This window comes from Prosopis cineraria, unplaced genomic scaffold (genome assembly GCF_029017545.1).
Source record: "Prosopis cineraria cultivar Desert tree isolate PC_DT_omini unplaced genomic scaffold, ASM2901754v1 PC11, whole genome shotgun sequence".
Lineage (NCBI taxonomy): Eukaryota > Viridiplantae > Streptophyta > Magnoliopsida > Fabales > Fabaceae > Prosopis > Prosopis cineraria.
In genome coordinates, this window is record NW_026555342.1 from 5,024,314 (window position 1) to 5,049,207 (window position 24,894).

General features: G+C 34.4%; 2 protein-coding genes across 5 annotated transcripts; both read right to left on the reverse strand.

The window, feature by feature from the left end:
• Window positions 1–136: 136 nt before the first annotated feature.
• LOC129285944 (uncharacterized) lies at window positions 137–8,484 on the reverse strand. Of its 2 annotated transcripts, XM_054921940.1 has the most exons (16): window positions 8,038–8,474; window positions 7,306–7,439; window positions 7,078–7,135; window positions 6,403–6,618; window positions 4,918–5,190; window positions 4,671–4,805; window positions 4,449–4,574; window positions 3,970–4,014; window positions 3,724–3,828; window positions 3,260–3,402; window positions 2,995–3,118; window positions 2,676–2,750; window positions 1,906–2,259; window positions 1,732–1,824; window positions 1,076–1,232; window positions 137–588 (listed from the first exon to the last, which is right to left on the reverse strand). In XM_054921940.1, exons 1-16 carry the CDS (start codon window positions 8,305–8,307, stop codon window positions 341–343), a joined length of 2,556 nt encoding a protein of 851 aa, XP_054777915.1. In that variant the 5' UTR covers window positions 8,308–8,474; the 3' UTR covers window positions 137–340. The 2 variants fall into 2 exon arrangements, with proteins under 2 accessions (XP_054777915.1, XP_054777916.1); XM_054921941.1 differs by lacking the exon at window positions 137–588 and having other exon boundaries at window positions 1,179–1,318; window positions 8,038–8,484.
• Window positions 8,485–8,974: 490 nt separating this feature from the next.
• Window positions 8,975–21,802, reverse strand: LOC129285003 (methionine S-methyltransferase-like). 3 transcript variants are annotated; one of them, XM_054920537.1, is made up of 13 exons: window positions 21,478–21,802; window positions 19,560–19,753; window positions 18,259–18,465; window positions 17,712–17,807; window positions 17,202–17,390; window positions 16,942–17,130; window positions 16,615–16,851; window positions 16,248–16,382; window positions 15,229–15,549; window positions 14,959–15,138; window positions 13,213–14,181; window positions 10,557–10,625; window positions 8,975–9,238 (listed from the first exon to the last, which is right to left on the reverse strand). In XM_054920537.1, the coding sequence occupies exons 1-12, from the start codon at window positions 21,722–21,724 to the stop codon at window positions 10,569–10,571; spliced, it is 3,021 nt and encodes a 1,006-aa protein (XP_054776512.1). In that variant the 5' UTR covers window positions 21,725–21,802; the 3' UTR covers window positions 8,975–9,238; window positions 10,557–10,568. The 3 variants fall into 3 exon arrangements, with proteins under 3 accessions (XP_054776512.1, XP_054776511.1, XP_054776510.1); XM_054920536.1 differs by having other exon boundaries at window positions 8,975–9,251; XM_054920535.1 differs by lacking the exons at window positions 8,975–9,238; window positions 10,557–10,625 and adding an exon at window positions 11,405–12,334.
• Between the last annotated feature and the right edge of the window lie 3,092 nt (window positions 21,803–24,894).

Below are 24,894 nucleotides of genomic sequence, written 5' to 3' on the forward strand. Positions count from 1 at the left end.
TATTTAGAAAAAAAAAAATAACAGGTGAGAATTACAGGCATTGGATTATTATTATCAAAAATTATTTAAAGCGGTCCAAAAAATATATTTGCACATGCGTTTTATTTCCTATAAAAACAAATTATTGGATTAAAAATGAGGGGCACAGGCAAGAATACGTATATTCCCTCAATAGTTCTTTAAGATACATAAGACCCAAGGGGGGAAATCTTGAAGATCAATCAAACCAGTTTCTCGTACATCAATGCTGAAATATACATCAAGAAACACAACTCATATCCCAAAGCATTTTAAAAGATAATTGGCATCTTCATAGCGAGATTTTGGGCCCAAGAAAAACCTACTCTTTTTTAATGAACATTCTCCTGAATTCATCATTGGATTTGGGCTTTTCATCCTCTTCAGAATTGGGCTTATTCGAAGCCCAACCAAGTGCTCTCACATTTCTAGGCACTGCGAAAGTGTTCTTCCCCCTGATCTGTATGTTGTCACCCCCAGGCTTTCCAGTACCAGACTTGGCTTCCTTCGAGGTATCATCACTTTCTTTGGATGCGGAACCTGCTTGACCAGATCGATCAGTGCTACGTCCTGCATGATTGAGTTCAAGTGAGACAGACATTATGTGATAAGAACATAAGCACACGTGTTAATACATATTTGATACACGAAAAAATATTTTCTAGGAAGAATATGAAAAATGTATATCTCCCATTTTCTTTTTAAAAACCCTTTTCTACCAACCAAACATTGCGTGAATATATAAGCCAGACAAGTAAACGAAAGAGCATGATTATATTTGAGGAATAGAGTTTAAAGCTTGATGATGTGCATGTCAAAGCACTTACGATGCATTAAGGCTCAATCCAAATTAGTCACAGTTATTCATACTTCACTAACATTTACCATTAAAAACCCTCAAATTCACCTAAACGTCATGTTCATTACTAAAGTAGTTACTGCCATATATTATCAGTTCTCAATAGAAGGCCAACAGAGTTGGAGGGACCAGGTATATTATGAGGATTCACAGGAGTACATGTCCAAAATTTGAACAAAATAAGTTAACACCACTTACTTTGTTCTTTCGAATTTCTCTGACCAAAAGATTCCTTTTTGCCTCGACTTGGATCAGACCGAGCAATACTTAGCTTCTTCCCAAGTAACCTTTGCTTGTTCTTAGCTACTGCTGCTGCAATATGCTCTTCATCCAAAAAATCCACGTAGGCCAGTCCCTTCATCAATGTTTAATTAAACATTTTAGCTGAAAGCCAGACATTGAAGGAGCATTCACCGCCATAATGTAACAAGATCTGTCCCTCTGGTACATAATCATTATGAGCACAATTGAATTTATGTTCAATTTCACCATGCATGGCAATGTACTCCCCTAATGACCTAAGCGACTACTGTCTCTGTACTTTCCTATTTAACTTGTAAAGTAGACAAATTTCACATTTATTCAAGGAACTTGAAGTGAGTCTTACTATTCATGACTTATGAAGAGTATGGTTTACTATAAATTTTATATTTTTTCCATTGATAGTTCAAGCGGAAGGCAATATGTTTCATACAAGGTTTGAAGATGTTACTTCAACGTTTAGATATTAAGTTTTCTAGTCAAACAACTGATTAACGTACGCCGCAAGAATTATTTCCTCCAAAAGGTTGTATTGTTAGAAGAAAGGCCTACATTTATTAGGGCTCCAATAAAATAGAGTGAGCAAGGAATACCCTTGATTTTCCAGTGAACTTGTCATGTAGAATACGAATGGCAACAACACCGCCAACATCACTGAAGAAATCACGAATATGCTCATAATTTGCCTGCAGTAGCACAACTCATCAGTCTGTCACAAACACACACACACACACACAAGAGAAAGAAGGAAGGAGTGTTTCATCTACCGTAAGATTCAGGTTTGATATAAAGACTGTGCGCTGATCTGAGTAGGCCCTGCTTTTTTCAGAGGTAGACTGTTGTCTCATTGCGTCTTCAGATTTGTTAATCTTCTCATTGACCTCTTCCTCTTTTTTTGCCCGTGGAAAGTTCTGCTCTTCACCTTTGTTTTCCTCAGGAACTTTCTTCGAGTTCTTACCAACTTCTTTTCGTCGCTTTGCTGGAGACTGCTCATCAGTTATGTCAGGCTCCAACTTTCTCTTGTCACGAACATTTCTTTTAGGATGATGTTCTTTGTCCTCTATCAACTTGGATTCTTGCTGTATCCTATATAGTTGTAACTCTTCCAGACGAGGGTTAACCTAAAGAAAGGCAGTCCCCACCAAAAAGATTAGCACACCCACTAAAACTAACAGCTATTTTTCTAATGGGGATACCAGTCTACCAAATGATTCACACAGAATATTCCTCACATTTCACCTAAGTCCATGAATTTTTCATAGTTTTAGTGGGTAACTATGTATCTACTTTTGCTTGAACTATGAGTAACACTTAGAAAGCCCTTAACAAATTCGTACACGATTTCTCCCTTTCATTTTTGGCATCTTCTGGTAAAATTGATGACATGAAGAGGATGGCAACGTCTCATTACTGATACATGTCAAATAGTCATTCAATAAAATCTTCAACTTTGAAGAAAGAAAGTTCAAACCAACAAAGAGACAATGCCAGACTTTCAATTACAAGTGAAACTGAAGCTGAAGGGGAAAGAATGTACCTTTTGTAAGGCATGATCATAATCCTCCAAGGAACCAAACTGCCTCTCAAAACGTAACCATGAATGGCATATGTCCTGAATCATTCTGTTTTTCAGGAAGGGAAGGTATCAACTAATCCAAACAGCACTACATAGAAGGAACTATCACCCCTAAAAAATTTCTACAAAGAGCATAAAATGAGAAGCACAGGTCTTTCATCATTCAAATCGAAAGGACCAAAAAATTGGAAGAAACATCTTACTAAATGGCAAGGTATACTGAATTTACTAATTGAATTTTTAGTGTAAAAAATTGTTGGGTAAAAAAAAATTACTATACCTCAGAGCCAGTCCCAGAAAACCTCTTACTGTAGCATCTCTTATATATGGACCTAGCTTCATTTATGTGACCATGTTCAATTTCCATTGTTATATACCCTTTCCACGCCTCCAACATTGAACCACTGCACCAACCAAAAGAAAAAGATAGAAAAGCACGACTTAGCCACTGCCCAAGGGGGGCCAAAAAAAAAAAGAAGAGGAGGCAGAACGAATAAAAAAGTGTTGAGTAATGAGGCAAATGGTTTATATAAATATTATCAGACCATATCTTGACAAGATTCTCCCAGACTCCACGAGCTGCAGTTATATCTTTTCCAAGTTTAGCTTCCAAGTGGGCCCAATAAGCATGTAAACGCACCAAACCCTCTGTATTCTTCAATTGTGGTGACAGGTAATCTGAGGCATGCTGCAAGTGACATAGTTCAGATGCAGGCATGTGCAAAAATAATATCCGCTTTCCATAACCAAGGGGGGAAAATAGCTGGCTCACACAGCTATGAGTTTATTAGTTGGTGGAAAATCACATTCTCACTTGCTAAAGAAATGAAACTATAAGTCTATAGCATGGGCATTGAGCTCCAAAACAAGATATAGTCATGTTCAAATCATGAGATAGTTTCAACCAATTATTTACTTGCTATAAGAATACAGCCAGATAATGTACATGATCGAACTTATGGGTATGAATAGAAAATATAGCAAAATGGGGACAGGCAAAGTCACAAACCTGAAAGGTCTGCCTTATAATTTGATATTCCAAAAGGCCCTCTTCACCAGAACATGCTATTCTCCGCCTTAAGCCATCTACTCGAGTGAGAAATAAATCAAGATACTGAAACAAGAAAGTACAATAAACAGTTCAGGCATTCAAATCAAGAGAAATTTGGAAGAGCGAAAAGGCTATAAAACCATGATTACATTACAGGGCATAATGGGGACAGAGATTGAGGGGGGAACTGAATGTTGTACGTACCTCATCAAGGGTCGAAAAGGTACATTGCAGGGATTTCTCAAAGACCTGAAATTAATGAAAAATTTTCTTTAAACAGGGAAAATGTAAAAAATGCTACCCTTAGAAAAAGCATAATCCACTTCAGACATAGGGTAAACTCAACACAATTTATAGTAAAACTTATGCCCAGAAAGTATTCTTCTCTTATTAAATTATACATCCCACAGAAAAATAACTTCTATTGTTTTCACACGCATTTATATTGTTATCCACTAAGACTCAAAATTAACTGTCTAATATGCAAAGAGAAAACCAACAATGCATGCGACACACTTGAGACTGCAAGAACTTGTTTGTCTTTGATCTCAAGACCAAAGTGACAACTAATCCACTAACCAAGCTTATGAGATTTTCTTCCAACATCCACTGAGCGAATATTTGAAAACTTTAATCTCCACCCCAAAAGACATTAATCTCTGATAGAAACGTCTAAAACTTACTGCTGCTATCTCTTTTTCAGAAGCACGGCCACGCTCCAACGAAAGCAGATATCGAACCCAAAGTTCTCCAACCCATGGACAGTTTCTAGTGGCTCTGGTATAAACATTGGTTACAACATTGCCAACCTAGAGAAAGGGGAAACCAAGAGCAAAACACAGATTAACACCCAGGACTGGAGCTATGGCCTTCATGAAAAACACAAGAACAAATAGAGGTGAAACCTTTAAAGTTTTGTCCAAGTACCAAGTATAATCAAGCCAGAGATCAGATGCTATCGGCAAGTCTGTAACAGCTCGCTCATATAAAACTAAGACTCTGGATGGTGTTCCAGAAGACTGTTCAAATTTCACATAATTCTGTAATACAATAAAGATGTCAATTAAAAGGAATTACAGTTGTTAAAGAACAATAACTGAACAAACCCCCAGAATACACCACAATATAGGAATTTCAGGCTTTGAAGGGTACCATGTAGTGTTGTAATTTTTCTGAGTCAGGATTGTGGCTAGTAATATGTTCTTCAAGATGAACACGGGCTTTGTACATCTCCAATGCCTTTTGATATGAAGAGGCAACATGAGGATGGATCTCAGCTACATCGCTAGACTCCACATCATGAAAATTACCCTGTTCAACCTCCCAAGCCTTATAGGCAATCAATGTTGAACCCATACCAGCAAGGGGAATAGACAACTGCCGGTGGAATAAACTTCGGATTCTTTGAACCTGTTTATCTTTTGCCTGCAATCGAAGAAGTAACTCCAACATGTTACGATAAAGCAATCTATAATTCCACAAAATGCTTGAATATGCTGTATTTAACCCAACACACTATTTCTTTTGGTAAATACCCAGAAATATTTTCCAAATACCACAAGGAACAAGGATCAAACATATGTAGATGTGAGCATGCATGTGACAATGTGTGTGTTCATACTCATCCAATTCTAATAGTAGATCTATGTGAAGATTGGCGCAAAAGTGTCCTGTGTACTTATCTGAACAACTTAAATAGAGAGAACCATGTCAATAAGGAGGAGTAAATGTTCCATTGGTCAGAACGGAAAGGAAAAGTTGGAAATATTAATCCTACACAATCTGTACACAATTAATTTTAATTAGCACTTACGGAGTATTATAAACCCAGTTGATTAACTATAAAAGGAAATAAATATCCTGGTGAATTAATGATTCATTAGGGATTAGGCCCTAAATCAAGAATTCCACACTCTCTAATCTTATCATCTTTTCATAGCCTTTCCTTTAAAATTTGTCTTTGGGGAATAACATCAGCAAAAGCTTTCAAACAGGCACTAATCTAAGCCTTCAATAAATGGTTTAGAATTCTTGATTTATTTTAAAAAAATAATAATACTAAAGTGAGAGTACAACGCTGCTTTCATCTACAAGCCTCTTATATCTCCAATTTATCTCTCATTGTCAAGCTCTAAGTCATTTCCAAGGCTTTTCCTCCCCCTGCCTAATTCCTATCATCAATCTATAGAACAAGCAATAGTTTGCAAATTTGCATCCCCATCCTCAAAACACCGTACCCTAAATTTTAGTCTCTGACTAAATTCCTTGCTGAGCACAACCATTTCAAAGATATTTACCCTCCACCTTCCGAGTTCCAACTTGTCTAAAGAATCAATCTAAGGATATTCTCCTTTATAGCGAAACTTTACATGCAATTGTTTGCATTCAAAAGTAAGTCATATTGCAAAGGATATTCACATCACCAACCAAATATTCAACACTCAACCTTCCTTAAGTAGATAAGGATGATGAGAAAAACTTAAAAACATGTTTATGCTTGGAAATTAAAAAATAAATCCTTTAAAATTGGCCTGTAAAATTTCTAAAAAGGCCAGCTGAAATTCTCATGTTGAATAATACCATCAAGAACTCAAGATAGATCATGTTCCTTAATACAATTAAGGATAATGTTCCAACCTCTATGTCAGTCTCATCAATGGTAAGAAGTATAGCCTGCTCAAATTCCCGATATGCTTCCCATATTTTATTGCCTTCTGTGACATGCAAACCAGCTGCAGTAAGAGCACGCTCAAACAAGTCCCTTGCCTTGGTTATTCCAGCAGGTGAACATTCCCGCACCATCGGATCACACTCTTGGACAAAATTAATGTAATCACACCATAAAGAGACAGACTGCAGTAAAGAATAACCTATTGTGTTAAATTTTGAAGTAAATATCGTACCATAAGTATTAAAAACAACAATACCTGAGGCACAATTGGTACCATGACTTTAAGTGAGAAAACCAGTTCCAGCATCTATACTCTGTATAATTAATGTATTCTAACTAAATTTCTTGAGATACCAGTTCCAAAATCTATACTCAGTATAATTAATGTGCATGCTCGTGTGATCATCATGTCAAAGTGAGAAAACCAAATCCTTTCACAACTTAACATATATAAACAAAACTAGCTATGGAACTACTAAAGGAAAAATTCAAGGAGGTATCATTAATTGCATATATTGAAGATAAAGTAATACTTCGGGAATGCATAACATTAAATATCAACCACGCCAACAGTAGAGAAAAACACCAGCAAATCCTCAAACAAAAGTTGCATTAAGCATCTATTAAAATGCGTAACCAACCAGATATTCGGACACCCCAAGGTCATAAAGCTTCAGAATTGTAGAGTAAGCCTCAGGTCTGCACGGTAGCAAAAAAAATAGCTCAAGAACATATTAATTTGGTAGCATGAAGATTTTATACTGATTATACAAGCAAAGATTAAAAAAGCTCGCAACCCCACACAATAAAATCAAAATTCTGACAACCACCAAGAAAGAAAACTTATATTAGTATGGTAAGGAACATACCCATTATTGAGAGAAGCCTCATCTTTGGTCCATTCCTGCCACATTGCAGGGCTCAATGGAAACAGTTCATTCATAGCTTCCCTTGCCCTTCTCAGCTTTTCAATGTCCCCCATTCTCCTCAGTAGTTTTATATACTGAAAAGAATCATCACCAACCCCAGCCAACATAAACAAACTGCAAAAATGCTTTAAAACAAAAAGATTTTCTTTTTTGTAAAATGACAAGACTTGTAAAAACATGACAAAAACCAGTATAAAACAAGGTTAAAAGCTTGTACATCCAAACAGAGGGAGACGACGAGAGAGTAAAATCAAATTCTGCAACTTTCAAGCCAAGCCCCGCAGCAGAAAACAAGATATCACTTATAGAAAGGAAATCTCTAATTTCCAATTAATTTCTCCTGATAATAGGTATTAAATGGCCAACACAGAGATCAAAACACCATTATCTCCTCAGCAATCAATACCCATAGCAACTGAACAACAAAAATTTGCATTTGCGGACAATAGTTTTAGCCTCTGCTGCGGTTGAATCATTTCTCCACCAATGGTAAATCACAATAATAAACCATTTCGTAGCAGAAATGTCCCCGAAATGTCAGAACGGTTAAAAACATGAAAAAGAAAAAGAAATCCAAAATGTAACCCGGCTTTGAATTTTCCCTTGTATATCATGTAATTTGTTCTCAGATGCTAAATCGAATGCACCATAAGCATAAAAAGAAGGGTTTACTTGCACATGAGCATCATAGTTGGAGGGGTTAGCAGCGAGCTCAGCCTCGAGAGTCTGGAGTTGGAGGTTCTGCTGAGCTTCGTCGTCGGAATCGGACTGAGAATCAGAGGCATCAGACTCAGACTCGGAATCGGAATCGGAAACATCGGGGTTTTCAGCTGCATGACGCATGGGTTCATATTCACCGTTGTTCTTCTCTTCGTCTTCAGCAGCGGCATTAGAAGCTGGCGCTTCGGAAGTTTCTGGCGCTGTGGCTAGGGTTTCGTCCATGGAAATAGAAGGAGGGGACTCTACTATGGGATCTGGCGTGGGCGCAACTAAGCAATGCTTGTGCTTGCGTTTGTACCTTTCAGAGGTTTAACGCCCGTGAAGTTATCGGCCTCGCGCAATATGAAACTTCGAAGTGCAATGGAAAGTCGAAACCGGATCAGGTAAACGGGGCAGAAATTGTCCGGTTGGGATTATTATGGGATTGGGCTTTCTATGTTTTATAGTAGTTGATAGTTATTATGTTTTTGCAATTATCATTTTCATAGTTTTTTTATTATTTCTTAATTCTTATATTCTTTTAAAGTAAAGATAAGGAAAAAAAAACCTTAGAAAATGTCATGAAGATATTCTATTTTATAAAACTCATAGTACTTCAAGTCTTTAAGAATATTGATTAACATCAATATCAATTTATTTGTATAAAATTTTTTATCCCTATAATTTCATTAGGTTTTGTTTTTAGTTTATATAGTTATGAGAACTAAAAATACTTAAAAAAATGAAATTATAAGAACCTAAAAAATAAATTTCACCCAATATTTTTAAAATTATAAAAACTGAAAACATTAAAAAAATATAAAAATTAAGAGCAAAAACTGATAAAAACTATGGGGAATGATGATTATGTTTTTCTTAAAATTTATATATAATTTGTATAAATATAAGGAAAGTCGTATTATTTTTTTATCACAAAAAATGAATTATTTATTATTCATAAATAATCAATGATATGATTAATTTCAAACTTATATAACACATAACACCTAATTTAGTTTAAACAAATTTATAAAAGTAAACAATAAACAATTGCCAGGACAATGTTATTTGGGTGGGGGAATCAATATATAATTTTCTCCCCTCCTTTTTCTCCCACGCCACAGATTTGAAGAAGAGTCTAATTTGGCATCAAGCATGGCTTCATGGCATTCAACTGCAAAATAATACTAGATGCTTGTTTGGATTAGAGTTTGTAAAACTGAAATTTCAATTAAAATTAGGTCTACTGAATTAAAAAATAACAAGGCTTATGTACTTAATTTTACATGCTTAATGTGTTTATATATAATCAAATCAAATTAAGTGAATTTTATTATGTTGATAATATTAAAGGTAAAAATGTTCTGAAATTTTTTCTCCAAAAATGTGGTATCCTAAACTTTTTTTAAAATATTTTTGCCTCAAAAGTTTAAAAAACAAAGAAATTTTGCCCCCACTAAAATTTGTAAATATTGATCGTTAAATTAAAATTTGATCAAAGATATTTTTATATTTTTCTCTACTTCCTTTTATATTTAGTCTTTGATGTCATTCTCCAATAAATTTTTTAAATAATCTTCTTCCAATAAATGAAAACGAAAACAGAAAAATGCATAAACAAATGAGAAAAAAATTGTAAAATACCCTGGTCAAAACTTTACTTAATGGTTAACGTTTTTCATATTTAATGGTGAGATAAAAATACTTCAAAAAAAATTTAGAATGACAACTGCCTCTAAAAAAAAGTTTCAAAGTGTTTTTGCCGTCTAACCTTAATATTAATAACAAAACTTGTTATAAAATAAATAATATATAAAGAATTCATATATCTTCATTATTTTTGGCCAATTATATCTTCATTTAATTGAAAATAAACATATTAAATAAATAAGACTAAAATATATAAATTTCTTCCATTTAAAAATCTTTGCAATATTATTAAGAAACTAAAATAACTACACTAGGAACTAAATATTCTACAAGGCTGACTAGTTGAGTATACTATAATTTGAGAGGTTTCACTCAAACAAATTGTTTGAACTGTTTTATCAATAAAAGGATTTTTCCCTAACTGAAAGTAGCATGAAATTTTTTCAAAAAATATATATACATAAAAAGTAGGCTTTACTAGTAATAAATATTATCTTTCTCGAGATATTGAAAACAAATGGTAGACTTTTTCTAATAAAATTAAGATTCAAACCCTAACCATTTATTTAAATGATGAGAATTATATAATTCTTTTGGTCAATAAACACTGTTAATTAAGACTCATACAATCCCTAACCACATACATTTGATGCAAAATCATCAAGATTGCAGTAATGTTTTTTTTTTTTAAAAAAAAATCATATAGCTTATCCACATGATCAAGTGAAAGCTATGGCGAACAGTTAAATTTAAAAAAAAAAAACAAATTGGATTCTGGGACAGATTTCACATTTCAGCTTTAGAAGCCTTGATTCCCTCCCCAGAAAATCCTTCTTACTTACTCGTTGGTGTAATCACTTTGGTACTGTGATCCTCGTCGACCCACCTTCAAGAAACAGGGCAATCCGAATCTGCATCCTAGGCAACTTGAGTAGAATCAAAGCTTATCTAATATCTAGTAGAAGATGAACATTATGATTTTATCCTTTCATTATCGTTCAATTCAAATAAAGATGACCAAGATTTATTTTACCAACTATTGTAGGCATTTTTCTTCAACAATGGAATGTGCATGATTTCGAGGTGGGAAAATTAATCTATAAGTCTTTATAATTTTACACAATTTTAAATTAAATTTCATAGTTTATTTTATTTTAAATCCTTGGAGTTTGATGATATATTATATATATTAATCCTTGAAAATTAAAATTAATAATGAATTATTAAATTTCACAATATAAAAATACTCTAGGAGTTTACAAAAAAATTAATTTGATACTTTTAGCAAAAACTGAAAAAAGGAAATTTGATTTAATACACAGTTTATATTTTTATTAATTTTTTATGAAAATTCTATATGTATAAAAATATTTAAAAGACAACTTAATTATATAAATTTTGAATTACAAAAGTTATGCAATTAATTCTAAAGTTATATAATAATTTACTAAAAATATAAAATTTCATAATTTTGTTTTTTTAAAGAAAAAATTTAAAGATTTTAACTTTTAAGGATTGAAAAAAAATTTAATTATTCAAACTATAAATGCTCAATTATTAAAACAAAATAAACTGCATAAATCTAATTTAAAATTGAGTAAAGATATATTTTCCCTTTCAGGTTCTTAACATTAACAAGTCACCATTTACCCTAACAGAAAAAAGAAGAAGAAGCCACTGAGATATAGAATTTTCACAAGTTTTTTCTTATTGCAAACTGTTTCAGTACAAAGGACAGGATTTCTATTCAGACAAAAAAAGGGCAAAAGAAATGGAACTGTGCAAATATAATAGTGTAAGGATCAGAAGTTCATTTCATTTGTATTTCAACAAAGAAAAGAACTCTAGTGTAATTTTTCAGGTATGTGCCATTAAATTCTTGGATAATTGATATATATCCTCTAATTTACCTGCTTTTGATCTTAAGTAGAGATTGGCCAGTGAATACCCTAATTTCTCACATACTTGGAAACCCTTGTATACATACATTGAGTATAAGATGTATGGAAGGAAAAAAAATCTTTTTTTTCTTTTGCATTAAAAACTGATGAAACAAGTAATTTTATTGAATTTTTTTTATGTTTAAAGATCTCATCAATAGGCTTCCAAGTACTTGAGAAATTAAAATCCCCATGAACAAAAAATTACCTAAGATTTATAGCCATAGCAGAAAACTTCATGCAATGTTTCATGTTTGGTAGGTAGAAAAGTGCTTTCTAAAAAGGAAATGGTAATTGAACCTATCTTATATTCTTTCTAGATGTATTCTCCATTTTCTTTATAAAAACCACTTTTCTGTATGCCAAACATGTAATCAGTTTAGTACGAGTTTTTTAAACTTCCGAATGCAATCCAGTGCTCTCTTGAACTCATTTTCTTCCAATGCAATACTGAACCGGCAGTAGCCAGGGATTCCGGTCCATGAGCTACTGTTGATACATAAACCAGTGGTTTTGAGAATGCAATTCCTGATATTAGAGTCATCCAACTTAATTTCTCCAGGACCATTTCCTGAAGCATCATTAATCTTAATTGTCTTGTTGAGAAAAGCTGAGGGCTTGGCTACAATAGAAACACCAGCACAGGATTCAAGCACATCCCAGCCATTTCTCTCAAGTTCCTATGAAAGTAAGTAAATATATATCAATACAATATGGAAACAAGCAATTCAAAATTTCTGATAATTTGTGCAATTCACTCTTTCATGATCAGTATTCATTAGTGTTATTATCTCACGTTACTGTCAGGATGGGGTGCAGTTTACTAATCAAACTGAGGTTTTGGTTCAGAACCGATACATCAAGATAACAAGTTCCTATGAAAGCAAAAATAACAATACATTGTGGAAACAAGCAATTCAAAAATACTGATAATTTGCGCTAGTCACTGTTTCATGATCACTATTCATTAGTGTTATTATCTCGTGTTACTGTCAGGATGGGTTGCAGTTCACTAATCAAACTGAGGTTTTGATTCAGAACTGATACATCAAGATAACTAATTAGTGTTGTCAGTTTTGAGAAATCTAGCTAACTTAGCACTGCGTCAATTCTATATGTGAACATCTGACCGTACAGTTCCATGATTGAATTTCAAATGCTTTGCTGTTAATTTTGCATGCAAGCCTTTCAAATTGCAATTCTTTATTATCTCATGCGTCAGTTTGTCACCGTAGGAGCCCTAAGTAAAAGACTTAGCATCAATATCAACATTCTTTACCATTAATGCTGATTGATCTAGAGCAAGAGAAAGAATATCCAAACTGGAGGCTCTGGCTACGTCAGAGAGTTCCTTTTGCAGCTGTTTGTCCAGTTACCCAGTAAAACGTTCATAAATTTGACTTATTATAAAGGCATATTGCATGTTTTCCCATGGAATTTTGCTTGAAATTGGCATATATTCCTCAGGAAACTTTAGTAAAGTAATTTTGCTTCAAGAATTACATCCACAATTCAAAATATAAGTCAAAAAACAAGTGTTTAGCAGAGAAAAGAGTACCTCTTTGAAGATCTTGGATCTACTTTTCAATTTCCTCGAGTGTTCAACGATAGCATCTGACATGTCCGTTGCTTTCCGCTCTCCAAGATCCAGCAACTTCTTCATCGCATATCTAATAGTACCATGAGGTTTGCTTAATCCTGGAAAATTATTAAATGCTTCAACCAAAAATTGCTGGTTTAGAATCAGGAAACCGAATCTGAGAGCACTATTAAGCATCTTCAGAGACAACCCTCCAAAAAGACAGACACAAAACGATGGTTTGCACGAAGAACTCAGCTTTGACAAACATGGCTCTAAACTCCATCCACCCCAGCCATCACAGTCAAATTCCAAACCTGAGAATGAAGTATCAAGTATAACTCTTGCCCCAAATTTAGCACAAGTGCTTAAAATCTCTCCTATTTCACTGTTGCTATAAACTAAGCCAGTTGGATTGATTGTTGGACCAGAAATATACACCCATGGTTTGTTTACAGTCTCAAGGACACAAGTGAGCGTATCTTCTGTGAGCTTAAAACCCTCACTGACATTGGTAGGGATCATTTTTATTTTAGCTTTCAAGAATCTAGCAGCTGAAACAAAGTTCCCATTTGATCCAGCAGGAAAACAGAGAGTGCCCCCTTCTTTGATGCAGCACAAGACCATTTTATTGAAAAGAGCTCTTGAATTGTCTGCGTATATAAAGTCTGTGCTGCTATCTGTTGGGAAACCATAGTTCCTCCTGACAAACTGTTTAATACTAGGGGTGACGTCAGTTTCAGATTCAGCCATGTTTTGCCTTGCAAAACTTTCGAAGATAGAAGCCTTGACTGGAGATGGTGTAGGCAAGAAGCTTAAATCAACATCCATGTGGATTACAGGCCCATTCTCCACCTCATCAATTGACAGCTCAGCATTATTCAGGACAGATAAGGCTGAACTAGCAAATCCTATCATATTAACTGATTTGAAATCTTCACGTTTTCTCTGAATGACAGGAATAGAAGTGATCAGAGAATCTTATAGGTCATTAACACTTTCTTAACAAGTAATGACTGCATTGACCTCATATGCAGATGCACTGAAGAAAAATCAGTGTCGAATATCAATATATGACGTTGCATGGCATGCTTGCTTCCCTCCCTTACCTTTTCGCCCATAACAACAAGCAATTCTGATTTGAATTTTCAATCTTGTAAGTTCCCTAGGGCCTTGAGGCTCTCTGGGAGAAAGAGTCAAGGCCAAGAGGACAAACGTGGTCTGGCTAAACATCAGGTATGAAATTGATTCATCGGCTGTGAATCAATTGATGCATATGCTAAAAATACAATACTGTCTTCTAAAATCCCATTTATAATGTATCTGTGTAAATGGTTTAAGAACTGAGCATTCCTAATTTCTTCAATTTCCGAAGGGGGAAAGGATAGATAACACCAAGCCTGCCTTTGCTCTCTTGGAAGCAAAAAGGTTAAAGCTGACAATGATGGTCATCCAGCTACTAATAAAAAATCACATTGGCAATGGTCCTCAATTGGATTTGGAAGGGGCAGAGAGAAGAAGGATACAATAATTTCTTTCAAGAGAAACATTGGTTCCTAAGTCAAAATTATCAGATCATCTTTCTCTTTTGTTATTTGGTGGTTCAAATATACCACAATTATGGACTGATGAAAAACTACTACAAATTTCTCACATTCTCACATGAACTACAATTCTACCAAAGACTCAGAATTATTAACTAAAAACATAACAGAAGCAACAAACCTGAGAAGGTGGATGTCGGTCCAAAAGCTGGAAAGCAGTAAGCTCATGAAATATACAACCATAATATTGTTGGCTAATCAATGAAGTATTGCCTTCCTGTAGTTCTACAGTTTTAGATAAGGCATTAAAGAGGGATTCTTCTTCTGAAATGACAAAAGCAACTTCTAAATCTGGATAAACCTGGACAAATAATAGTTGAGAAATTGTGAAAAAAAAAACAAGGGAAAAAGGAAGGAGCACCACAGTCAAGCAATTAACAAGGAATTTTACCTTATTTTTCACCAAACCACATATAATTGCAACGTGAGAGGGAAGGCAAGTTTCTGCAACATACTTCAGGACCCCACTGGATCTTGGGAGGCTGGATAGCTCAAAGTGATCAGATATGTCTATGAATAGACGAGATCCAATCTCTTGTGTCGTGTGTAAAAGTTGCACAAAAGCAGAACTAGTAACTGCCTCAAAATAAGCAATCCCAGTCACCACCACTTGTGGCTTCAACCTCTTAATTAATTCCATCATTAAGTCTGACTGTCTAGGAGCTTCAATTACCATAAGTGTATCCTCTGAGGAACCATTAGTTTCTGTACCCTATGAAATGGACAAAAGAAAAAATTATGGCATATGAAACAAAAACAACAATGAACTCATTTTTATTGATACAGCATTTTCATAGACTAAAGGATCATCCAATCATTTTTTATTCACAACCAATTTCTGAATGTTAAGAAGTTAAGGATTCAAGATTCATGTCAATGGATACATCATTTAATACTATAAGTAGAGCACATACAATCTAGCTGATGAGTGTACTGGTATTTAATAAGAGACAAAATGGGTCTTTCGAATACATTGAAGCTTATATCCAGCAATGTTACCCAGATTTCTATTCACAACCAATTTCTGAATTTTGAAGAAGTCAAGGATTCAAGATTCATGCCATCTGTAATTGTAAGGAATTAGGACCATTACTAATCTCATCCTACTTCCAAAAAGTGAGTGAAGAACAGCTCTCCCAGCTTAACCGTTCTGGTATCAAGCAGAATCAGTCAATTTGGTATGGAAGAAGTAGATACTTGGAGATTCAGCTGCAGAAAATAAAATAACTACCCCAATAGCCCCTCCTCTCCTCCCTCGTAAAATCGGCTCTGTTAGATATACCAAGGTCAAACAATAACATACTTGCATTTATTTGACATAAAATACAATTACGAAAGGCTATAAAGAACAACACATGGGATTTTTAGAAGCATGAGAGGACTAAAGTGCACTTCACTTCGATTCCATACCTCAAGTGCTAACGATGTTAGCCACTGCCTAGGTAGGTGTCGAGTCAGATGTTCATCAACAACTGCAAGGCGAGGAGAGAACAAGCGAAGAACATTCTCAATTGCTATGGTTCTTGAAGGAAAGATGACCACGTTCTTGCACAAGATTATGAAAGATATGTCAATGTTGTGTCATAGTACAATTAAGAATGGTTTTTTTATGAAGCCATGCCAACAAATTTATCTAAAGCAAAACATGGTAAAGAGCATCCAAAAAGTTAAAGGAGACAAAATTCAAAGGGAAATCTCAATGATTAATGCATGTACACCTATTTATCCTAAGGCTAAAATATGGCTAGATAATTATAAAACACTGTTTTCTTCTTACATTGGCAGTAAGAGGAATATGGTGATATGTTTTCATAAACCCTGCAATGAGACTGCGGAATCGCTTACTTCCAACTGGTGGCTCATAGGCAAAATACATATTCTCTTTAAGAGTATGTGCAAGATGAGCAAGGAAAGGAATCTTCTCATCAGCAACAGAATCATCCTTGAAGGACAAATCCAAGGAGCTACTGATCTCTTGGAATCCATTTCTGAGAAAATCAAAGATAATCTTAACCTGTAATAAGAAGCATTGTACTTTAAATCTTTTTTGTGTGACAAGAGATATTCTCTTTGGGAATTGACAAGCTTTTGTGAAGTGGCACACCTTAGTAGGTTGCTGAAGTTGGCAACTGTAAACTGATAAAGCATGAGAAATGCTACCACCTGCCTTTCCATAAGCCCATGCTGTCCGTGCACAAATAGGCTGATCTCCAGAAAGCCCCATAAAGAACTCAAAACGGTGAGGACTGTTCTTCTCAATCTCAACTAAGGCTGTAATATCAGTGTCACCCGCCTGTACAGAAAGATCCCTATAAGGTTATGTTCCACAGGAAATCACATTCGGTCACACATTGGTTTACTCACCTGAGTAATTTTGGTCTGCCAAAGCTTTGTAATGTGGAAACCTCGACGTTCAAACAAGCGGCTGCAAACTCCTTGGCCTGGGCGGCCTCCCATATTAAAAATCATAATTCCAGTTGGTTTTATTACTTCTATACCCTCTTCAACTGCCCTAGCTATTAAACCCAACCCAAACTGATCCTCGACAAAACCCTAGACAAGGAGCAAAACAACATAAAATTGACGGTACCACGCTACCATTATAGATAACTAGTGATTACATCAAGGCAAGCACCACTGGATGAACAAGGGATAACTTGTGCAGGCAAAACTTATTCTGAAAAACAAGGCCGTTCTTGTTGCTTGGCAAACAATTAAGGACAATATAAAGTAAAATTTAAGCATTAAACACAACAATAAAACATACTTCCCTATCTGTAGATAACTAGCTTTTGCCATGCAAAAATAAGAGTTTATAGATGCAAATTACAAGCCAAAATGACGATGATCAACATAATAATCAAAGGCTTTTACCTGAAGTGCACAATAATTACTTAATGAATGAAGGAATTCCTCGCTTGCATTTTCCGTAATCATCTTAGACATTGCATCTGGATTTGGATTCAGAATCTAACAAACGCCAAACAATGAGAATGGTCATCTAAAAAAAGGCCACCGTTTGATCACAACAATAAAATATAGATTCAAGGTACATGCTTTGTTGAATCAAGAAATATAGCATGCAAGAATCATAATACATGAATTCCTATGCCTCAGAATTTATAATTAATGTGATTTATTAAATGGATACCAAAGGCAGTACACAAAGAACTTTCTAACTGCTCTTCTAAAATAATCAGTCCACACTTCCCACTCTAACTGCCTAAGTAAATGGAAAGGCATCAAGTCAAGAAGTTTTCATGACAATAGAATCTTGCAGGTAGAGAGGTACCTCACCTAATAACCTGGCCATGAAAAGGCATATGGGAGTGACTTACAGAAATTATGCAAATAATAATTTTTTCCCATATAAGATGTAACAGCCTAGATAATTCCCTACATGTAATGGTTCAGGATGTACCTGAGGTATGCATCCAACAATTCTGTCAAGTTGAATTTCATGATCCCTGATATATGATAGAAGATCAGATTCATAGAACTCTACCCTGTCCAGCAAGGTTTTCTTCTCTTCATCGTAGATAGGCTGGCCTTTTTCATCAAGAGCATTTAAGTATAAATTTATCCAAGAAATCTTTACCGCTCTAGGATTGATATCAAGACCGTAAACCTGCATAAATGAGCATCAGTTAGTGAACTGCAAAAATAGTAAATGCGAGTACTTCCAAAAAGTAATCAAACATAAAACTTTGGCATCTACTATCTATTAATCTATCAATTCTGTAGGAACCCAAATTAAGTGGCTTGAATTGTGAATAGTACTTTTTGGGCTATGTGATTTGTCTGTAAATTATGTCAGTGGCTAAGTAATTTGAATTTGAACTGTTTGAATAATTCAGTGATTTGAATTTTGAACTTGAGTTTCATAGGAAGCCAAGTGGACAGATGGGGAAGGGTGTTTCACATTTTTTTTTTTCATACATATTGGAATATTTGACGCTTCCTTCAATATTAATATTGCCTGTGCAAGGCTTAGAAATTCTAGTTAAAAGAAATAAATGGTCTAAGAGGCAATATCTGATATCCTTGTTATCAGGTTCATCTCACGCGTATCAGTTTTTCCACCAATAATACGACAACTGTATGGTTTAAGTGGGAGCCATGCAGTTATTTGCAAAAATCGTGTACATGTCAAGTTTTTTTTTATTTTTTTTATGCCAAGTACACATGTTGAGTTATTATTGGAGGCTTTTACATAATTCATATTTTGATTGACAAAACCTGCTAGCAAGAATATAAAGAATTGCTTCATAACTTTCTTTTTCCTGAAAGAAAAAGAAATCTTGATCCCCTTGGGAGGGAGAAGTGCATGGTATTAAAACCCAACCAAGGTTGGGTGGTCAAATTAGTAAACCACTGAATCAATCATTTTACTAGTTCCATCTAGAGTTTTGGACAAGCCAACTTGTTGGATTTTATATATTTTTTTCTTCTCCTGCCAGACCTGAAATGACATCATTTTGAGTTAACCCCAATTCACCCACGTTTTGGACAATTAACTTTTAAATTACTGCTTTAACTAGTTCAATGACCAGTTCGGTTTTTGATAAAAAAAAGATGAAGAGGAGAGAAAGAAGAAAAGTGGGACCTAGTGAAAGCCGCATAGGCATAGATCCCACTTTCCTTTTTCCTTTTATCTGTCTTCCAATTTCCCTGCATGAGAGGATCCTCAAACAATAAGGCATTCATAGCTCCAAAGCAAACCTTTGAAGGCAGCCACTTCTCAGCCATGGCAAGGGATATCCATCCATTTCCACAGCCCAGCTCAGCCACAGTCCTGTCCTTGAAAACCGAGGCTGGGTGTCTATTAAGTCCTTCAAAAAACGTAAAGGACCAGTCTTCTGGGACAAAAATGCTAGGAATCACCATCGAGGTCAATTTCTTTCTTCCATGATATCCTGCGTATAGCCAAAATAACAGAGGATTACTGCCCGGGGTTTTGATTGTTTTCTCTTTACATGCATTCCAATTTTGTTCATACATTTTATCATTGTCAAGCCTAATCGGAAGGGACACCCTTCCACTCAACCCAACCTTTACATTCCAATTTTAAACATACGTATCATAACCTTGTTGCATTTTCTTGATTTTTTCTTCATGAATTAGGTGCAGTTGAACGTTGGTAAACTGAAAGAAAGTAAAGAGAATAGGACAATGAAAAAAAAAAAAAGGCCGTGGCACACGTTGACATTTATACGGATGAGTTTGGAAGATATTAAAAACCGAATTTGTAGGCAATATTTCTCTTGCCAAAGGGAAAGGGAAGAATAGGCAAGCAGCGTATGCTCTTAAGAGTCCGCTGCTTTATCCGCAATGAAAATAAACGCAAGCAGGATGAGGGAAATTCACAGAATCGTCTTTAACAATGTAATTTTCCCGTTTTTGGCCCCTCCTTAAAACATTGACTCCTTTTTCATCCTAATACGAGTTGTTTAAGTAGTTTTTCAAGAAATTTTGTTTAGTACAGAAAATAGGATATTAGGTAGGTATTATATATTTAACAACATAAACAGATTTGACAGCAACAGGCTTAAATCTACCTCAACCTTGAAACAAAAGTTGCCCCTTGTGTCACATAAAAAGAATCATCATTTAAAAAGGAATAAAAGAAATAAAAGAACTCTATTTTGTTGTACTTTCGTATGTAAGTGTCGCCCAGGTGGCTAAGTGTATAAGTACTAAAGAATTCTATTGGGCAATTGCCAACAAATTTTACAGAAGAGCAGGCGCAAGATACAGTTTGACCCAAAACTCGGCCCCAACTTTTTGTGCTAAAAAAAAACACTATTTTCTTGGTTAGACAAAGTTGCCCTTTTTCTCTTGGCCCGAAACAGCAACCTCAGTATTGTCTGTTTTATGGTAAAATCTAAAGTCTACCGTACATGAAAGCATATCAAGTAAAAAATGAAAAATCCAATTCATGTGTCGAAAATAAGGGGCAAATGAAGAAGCTAGTGTCGACTTCCCTCTATTCAAAATAATGAGAAAAGAACCCCCAAGATATAGATTTTAATATTTTTATTTTTAACAACCGGCTCCTTAATTATACAAGTTTTATGGCTTCAAATATGATTAAATCTTAATCCCTTTTGTATGGTTTTTCTGTAGTCTTGTATTTTAAAAAAATAACGAGAAAAGAAAGCAGAGGGTAAGAACAAAATAAAACGATCATTACATACAGCTGCTTTTCATTTATTAACGCATTTGTTATAAAATAAAAGGATAAAACCAAGCAAAGGAAAATCACTTTTTTTTTCCATCCACTCTCGAAATTCAATTCACCAAGTCATTTTCATTTTATTATTCCATTTCACCTTTTCCAGGAAAGGATCCACATAAAAACGACACGTTGCGAAATTTTGGGGAACAGTGATTGGGTGCTAAGAAAATACCCGAAAATTCAATTCACCAAGTCATTTTCTTTTGAAGTTAGCGTTGTGGCCAAACTTTCTGTTTATAAACACAGATTATCACTCGCTTCCCCGATCGTACTCAATTCTTCGAGCAACCAGATAGGTAAAACTAAGAACATGGAGAACAAAAGGACGAAAAATAGAGACTCGATCATGAAATAGCGAGACGAGAACGCAAGAGGCAATAATGTCAGTCATTGAAGCAATACCTTCGTGTTGGTCCAAGATAATGTCTTCGATCAGAAAATGATACTTCTGAAAGCATTGATCGCGCCCCTCCTTGGTGCCAAAACGCTTCTGCACCTCCGAGAGGAAGATCCGAGCCCGGACTCGGGAATTCGGATCCTCCAGACGCTCCAACACAGACCGGAGAGCACCGTATGCGGCGTCACCGGAATGCTCACACTGCTTCAGAAACTCGTCCACCGAACCACACACATCCTTCTTCGTTGCCATTTCCTTCTTTCTAAATTGAAGCGCCCAGCTCCTCACAGAGAAGAGAGATTGCAGAAGCTTTAGCTGAGAGGAACGAGGATCATGTTTCCCGGTAATATTTTGTCGAACATGACTATTATATCGAACAACATTTTTACCGAGTCAACTTAACAAATCATAGAAATTTAAGTTAATTTAATTAATCAATTTATATTTGCTGTCTGAAATCTAAATGGGGTTAACTATATAAGGCATTCTTGTATAGTTAATATCCTTTCATCTAATCAAATCCAGGCATATAAATTTTAATATATTAATAATATTAATAATAAAAATTTATTATAAAATAAATAATCTATAATAGATATACATATTTAGATTTAATTAAAAAAAATACCTTAAGTATATAAGTTTTTTTCAAAATATAAACCCTGACAAATACATGCAACCATCTGGTATACTAAAATACGTGCAAAGTTATACTACCCAAGATGGCATAATTAATATTATTATCATTATAAATCGTACGTAGTCATATTAATAATAACATTTAATTAATTCATTCATCAGATGCTAAGCTCATCCATGAAATAAGCGTAACGGGAAATTTGTGTTTCACGTTATGTCAACTACTGGACATACCATATACAGAACAAGAAATTGAAGAAAGTGATTTGTCAGTAAAGTAGGTAAAAAAAAAGTGAGGTTTTAAACTTAGACATTATAATATGGTTTAATTGGTGAATGCAATAATCGCTTAGGAAATTTTTTTATTACACGGAAAAATTTGCTTTAAAAATAGGAATACATATACACATAGTTACCGTAATGAAACGAAAGCATGCAAGAGACTTTTTCACGGGCGTGGGGTGTCTTCATTTCCCCCCTCCCCATTTCTCCTACCATTTCCTCTGCCATTTTGCTTATTAAAAAAATATAGGAAAAATAGAAAGCAACTAAAAAGAAAGCATTTCCATCTCATGGGACCTGGCTTTTCTCCTCCCACCATCCCTTGCACACAGTTTAAAATATTTATTTTTACATTTATTAAAAATTTATAAAAAATTTAATAATATATTTTATAACTAATTTAGCAGTCCTAATTTAATATGAATGATTCAAATTTAATATTAAAATTATATATAATTTTTATAAATTGACTGTTTAGGTATACTATTAACAGTGCAGATTCAATGTTAAATTTATAAAAAAATTTAATATTAAATTTGAACCACGCATATTAAATATGAATTGTTCCTTTTGGTAATTATATTTAAAAATTTTTTAATTTTTATTAATTGAATTTTCCAATATAATCTGGATAGCACAAATTATTTGAACTATTCATATTAAATTTAAACTATCTAAATTGCTGATCAGATTTAATAAAAATTATATTTCTTTAATACCTCTAAAATAAAAATAAAAATTAAAACACTTATTCTGGATGGTGTATCGGCGAGGGAAGGATGAGAGAGGCCGGGTCGGTGAGGGTGCTTTTATTTTAGTTGTTTTCATTTTTTTTTTTTTTGCATTTTTTATAATGAGCAAATCAGTGCAGTTTTTTTAAAAAAAAATGGAAGAAAAATAAAGAGAGGAGAAATGGAGACAACCCCACTCTCCTTTCGTACAAGCCCACGTAAGCTCCATAATCTGGTAATTATTTTGGTCAATTCTATTTTCCGAAGGCCATCAAGTGAAAATTTATATTTGGGATGTGAAAAACGAAAACATTGTAGAATTAATTTCTCATGGTTTTTAATTTTGCCACGTAATTTTCATAGATCAAAGAAGGCAAAAAGTCACGATGCAATTAGCACTAAAGAATTCATAAAAAGTCAAAAACGGCTCTATTAAATTATTTTATGATTGAAGTGACAGGGACAATTAATTTATTTTTTGGGAAAATGATAGTTAACAAGCAGGTGCTGAACAATTTTTTTTTGAAAAATCAAGTTCAAATATCAATTCAAATAATTATAATTTAAAAATTATAATTATAAATAAGATATTTTAAACCTAAAGGTAACAATTAGTTTACAATTTAGATTTTATTTATAATTATTTAAATTAATATTTGTACTTCATTTTTTGAAAAAAATTGCCAAGATCTACCTATCATTAATTTATTCTTTTAAAATTTTATTGTCATTTCTTTTTTTTTTATCTAAATTACTTTCAATCATCCTCTCAAACAATAACATCCCTCAAAAAATATTTTATTCACAATTAATGTTTCTGTATTGTTGTTCATGGGTTTCTAATAGGGACAATCACGGACCAATCCCGCATATAAATTCTAACATCTAAAAAGTCCAATGGATTGTAGTTGTAATGTACATTTACAAAAAATAATAATAATAATAATAATAATAATCTAGCATTCGCACCCACTTACTCCTCCTCTCTCCTTCCCGATACCTCTCGCCGTGCTTTCCCTTGAGACGATTCCATCAATTGTGGTGTGCTTCTCTCTCCCCATCTTCTGGTAACTCCACATTACCATCTCTCTTGTGTTCGAAATCAATCCCTATTACTCCCATGATGAGTGGTTCGAAATCAAATGCACCTAAAATTCTGATGGAACTCATCACAGGCCCTATCTCAAGAAGTTCATACAACTGATGTCACCAGATTTGATTACTACTTCATAACCCGATTTACAGTCGAAACTGCAAAAACATTAGCACACGGAGGATTTTTGCCATAGATTCAGCGGAATCAAAGAAGGGCTCCACACTTCACAAGGACACATGCTCGTGAATAATATGCTCAACGTTAGCTAAATACATTATCGCTTTTTTATAGAACTACCATCTAATGTTAAATGCCGTTACATTAGATTCAAGTATTATTATTACATTGAACGGGATATAATTCTCTCGACATGATTCTCGTGCACATGACATATGATATCAATAAAAATTTTGAAGGGAAATCTGAGTAATGATCTATTAAGCATGAATGACTTCTACCATGTCAAAGTGACACTCTACTGCTAAGTTATATCCCTTTCCTTGTCCCGCCCCCCCTCCCTCCATCTCTTCCGCATTGAATCATCAGAGGTAGCTGTAGGCTCTGTATTTGACTCATCCACGGGCATTCCTCTCTTCAGTGGCCATACCGGCCACAATGTAAACAAATTGGATTCATTCTTGAATATTCAATATCCAAAACTCAGTCTCGTAGTA

What these genes read in the sequence shown, in the direction of transcription:
- LOC129285944 (XM_054921940.1), bottom strand. Translation starts at nt 8,307, where the DNA reads ATGGACGAAACCCTAGCCACAGCGCCAGAAACTTCCGAAGCGCCAGCT. An exon ending in ACTTGGACAAAACTTTAAAG is followed by an intron (nt 4,575 to 4,670) that starts GTTTCACCTCTA and finishes CCCTTTCTCTAG; the next exon opens with GTTGGCAATGTTGTAACCAA. An exon ending in TTATAAGGCAGACCTTTCAG is followed by an intron (nt 3,403 to 3,723) that starts GTTTGTGACTTT and finishes TGTCACTTGCAG; the next exon opens with CATGCCTCAGATTACCTGTC.
- LOC129285003 (XM_054920535.1), bottom strand. Translation starts at nt 21,724, where the DNA reads ATGGCAACGAAGAAGGATGTGTGTGGTTCGGTGGACGAGTTTCTGAAG. An exon ending in AGAAGTGGCTGCCTTCAAAG is followed by an intron (nt 18,466 to 19,559) that starts GTTTGCTTTGGA and finishes TCATTTATGCAG; the next exon opens with GTTTACGGTCTTGATATCAA. An exon ending in GTAATTATTGTGCACTTCAG is followed by an intron (nt 17,391 to 17,711) that starts GTAAAAGCCTTT and finishes CTCCTTGTCTAG; the next exon opens with GGTTTTGTCGAGGATCAGTT.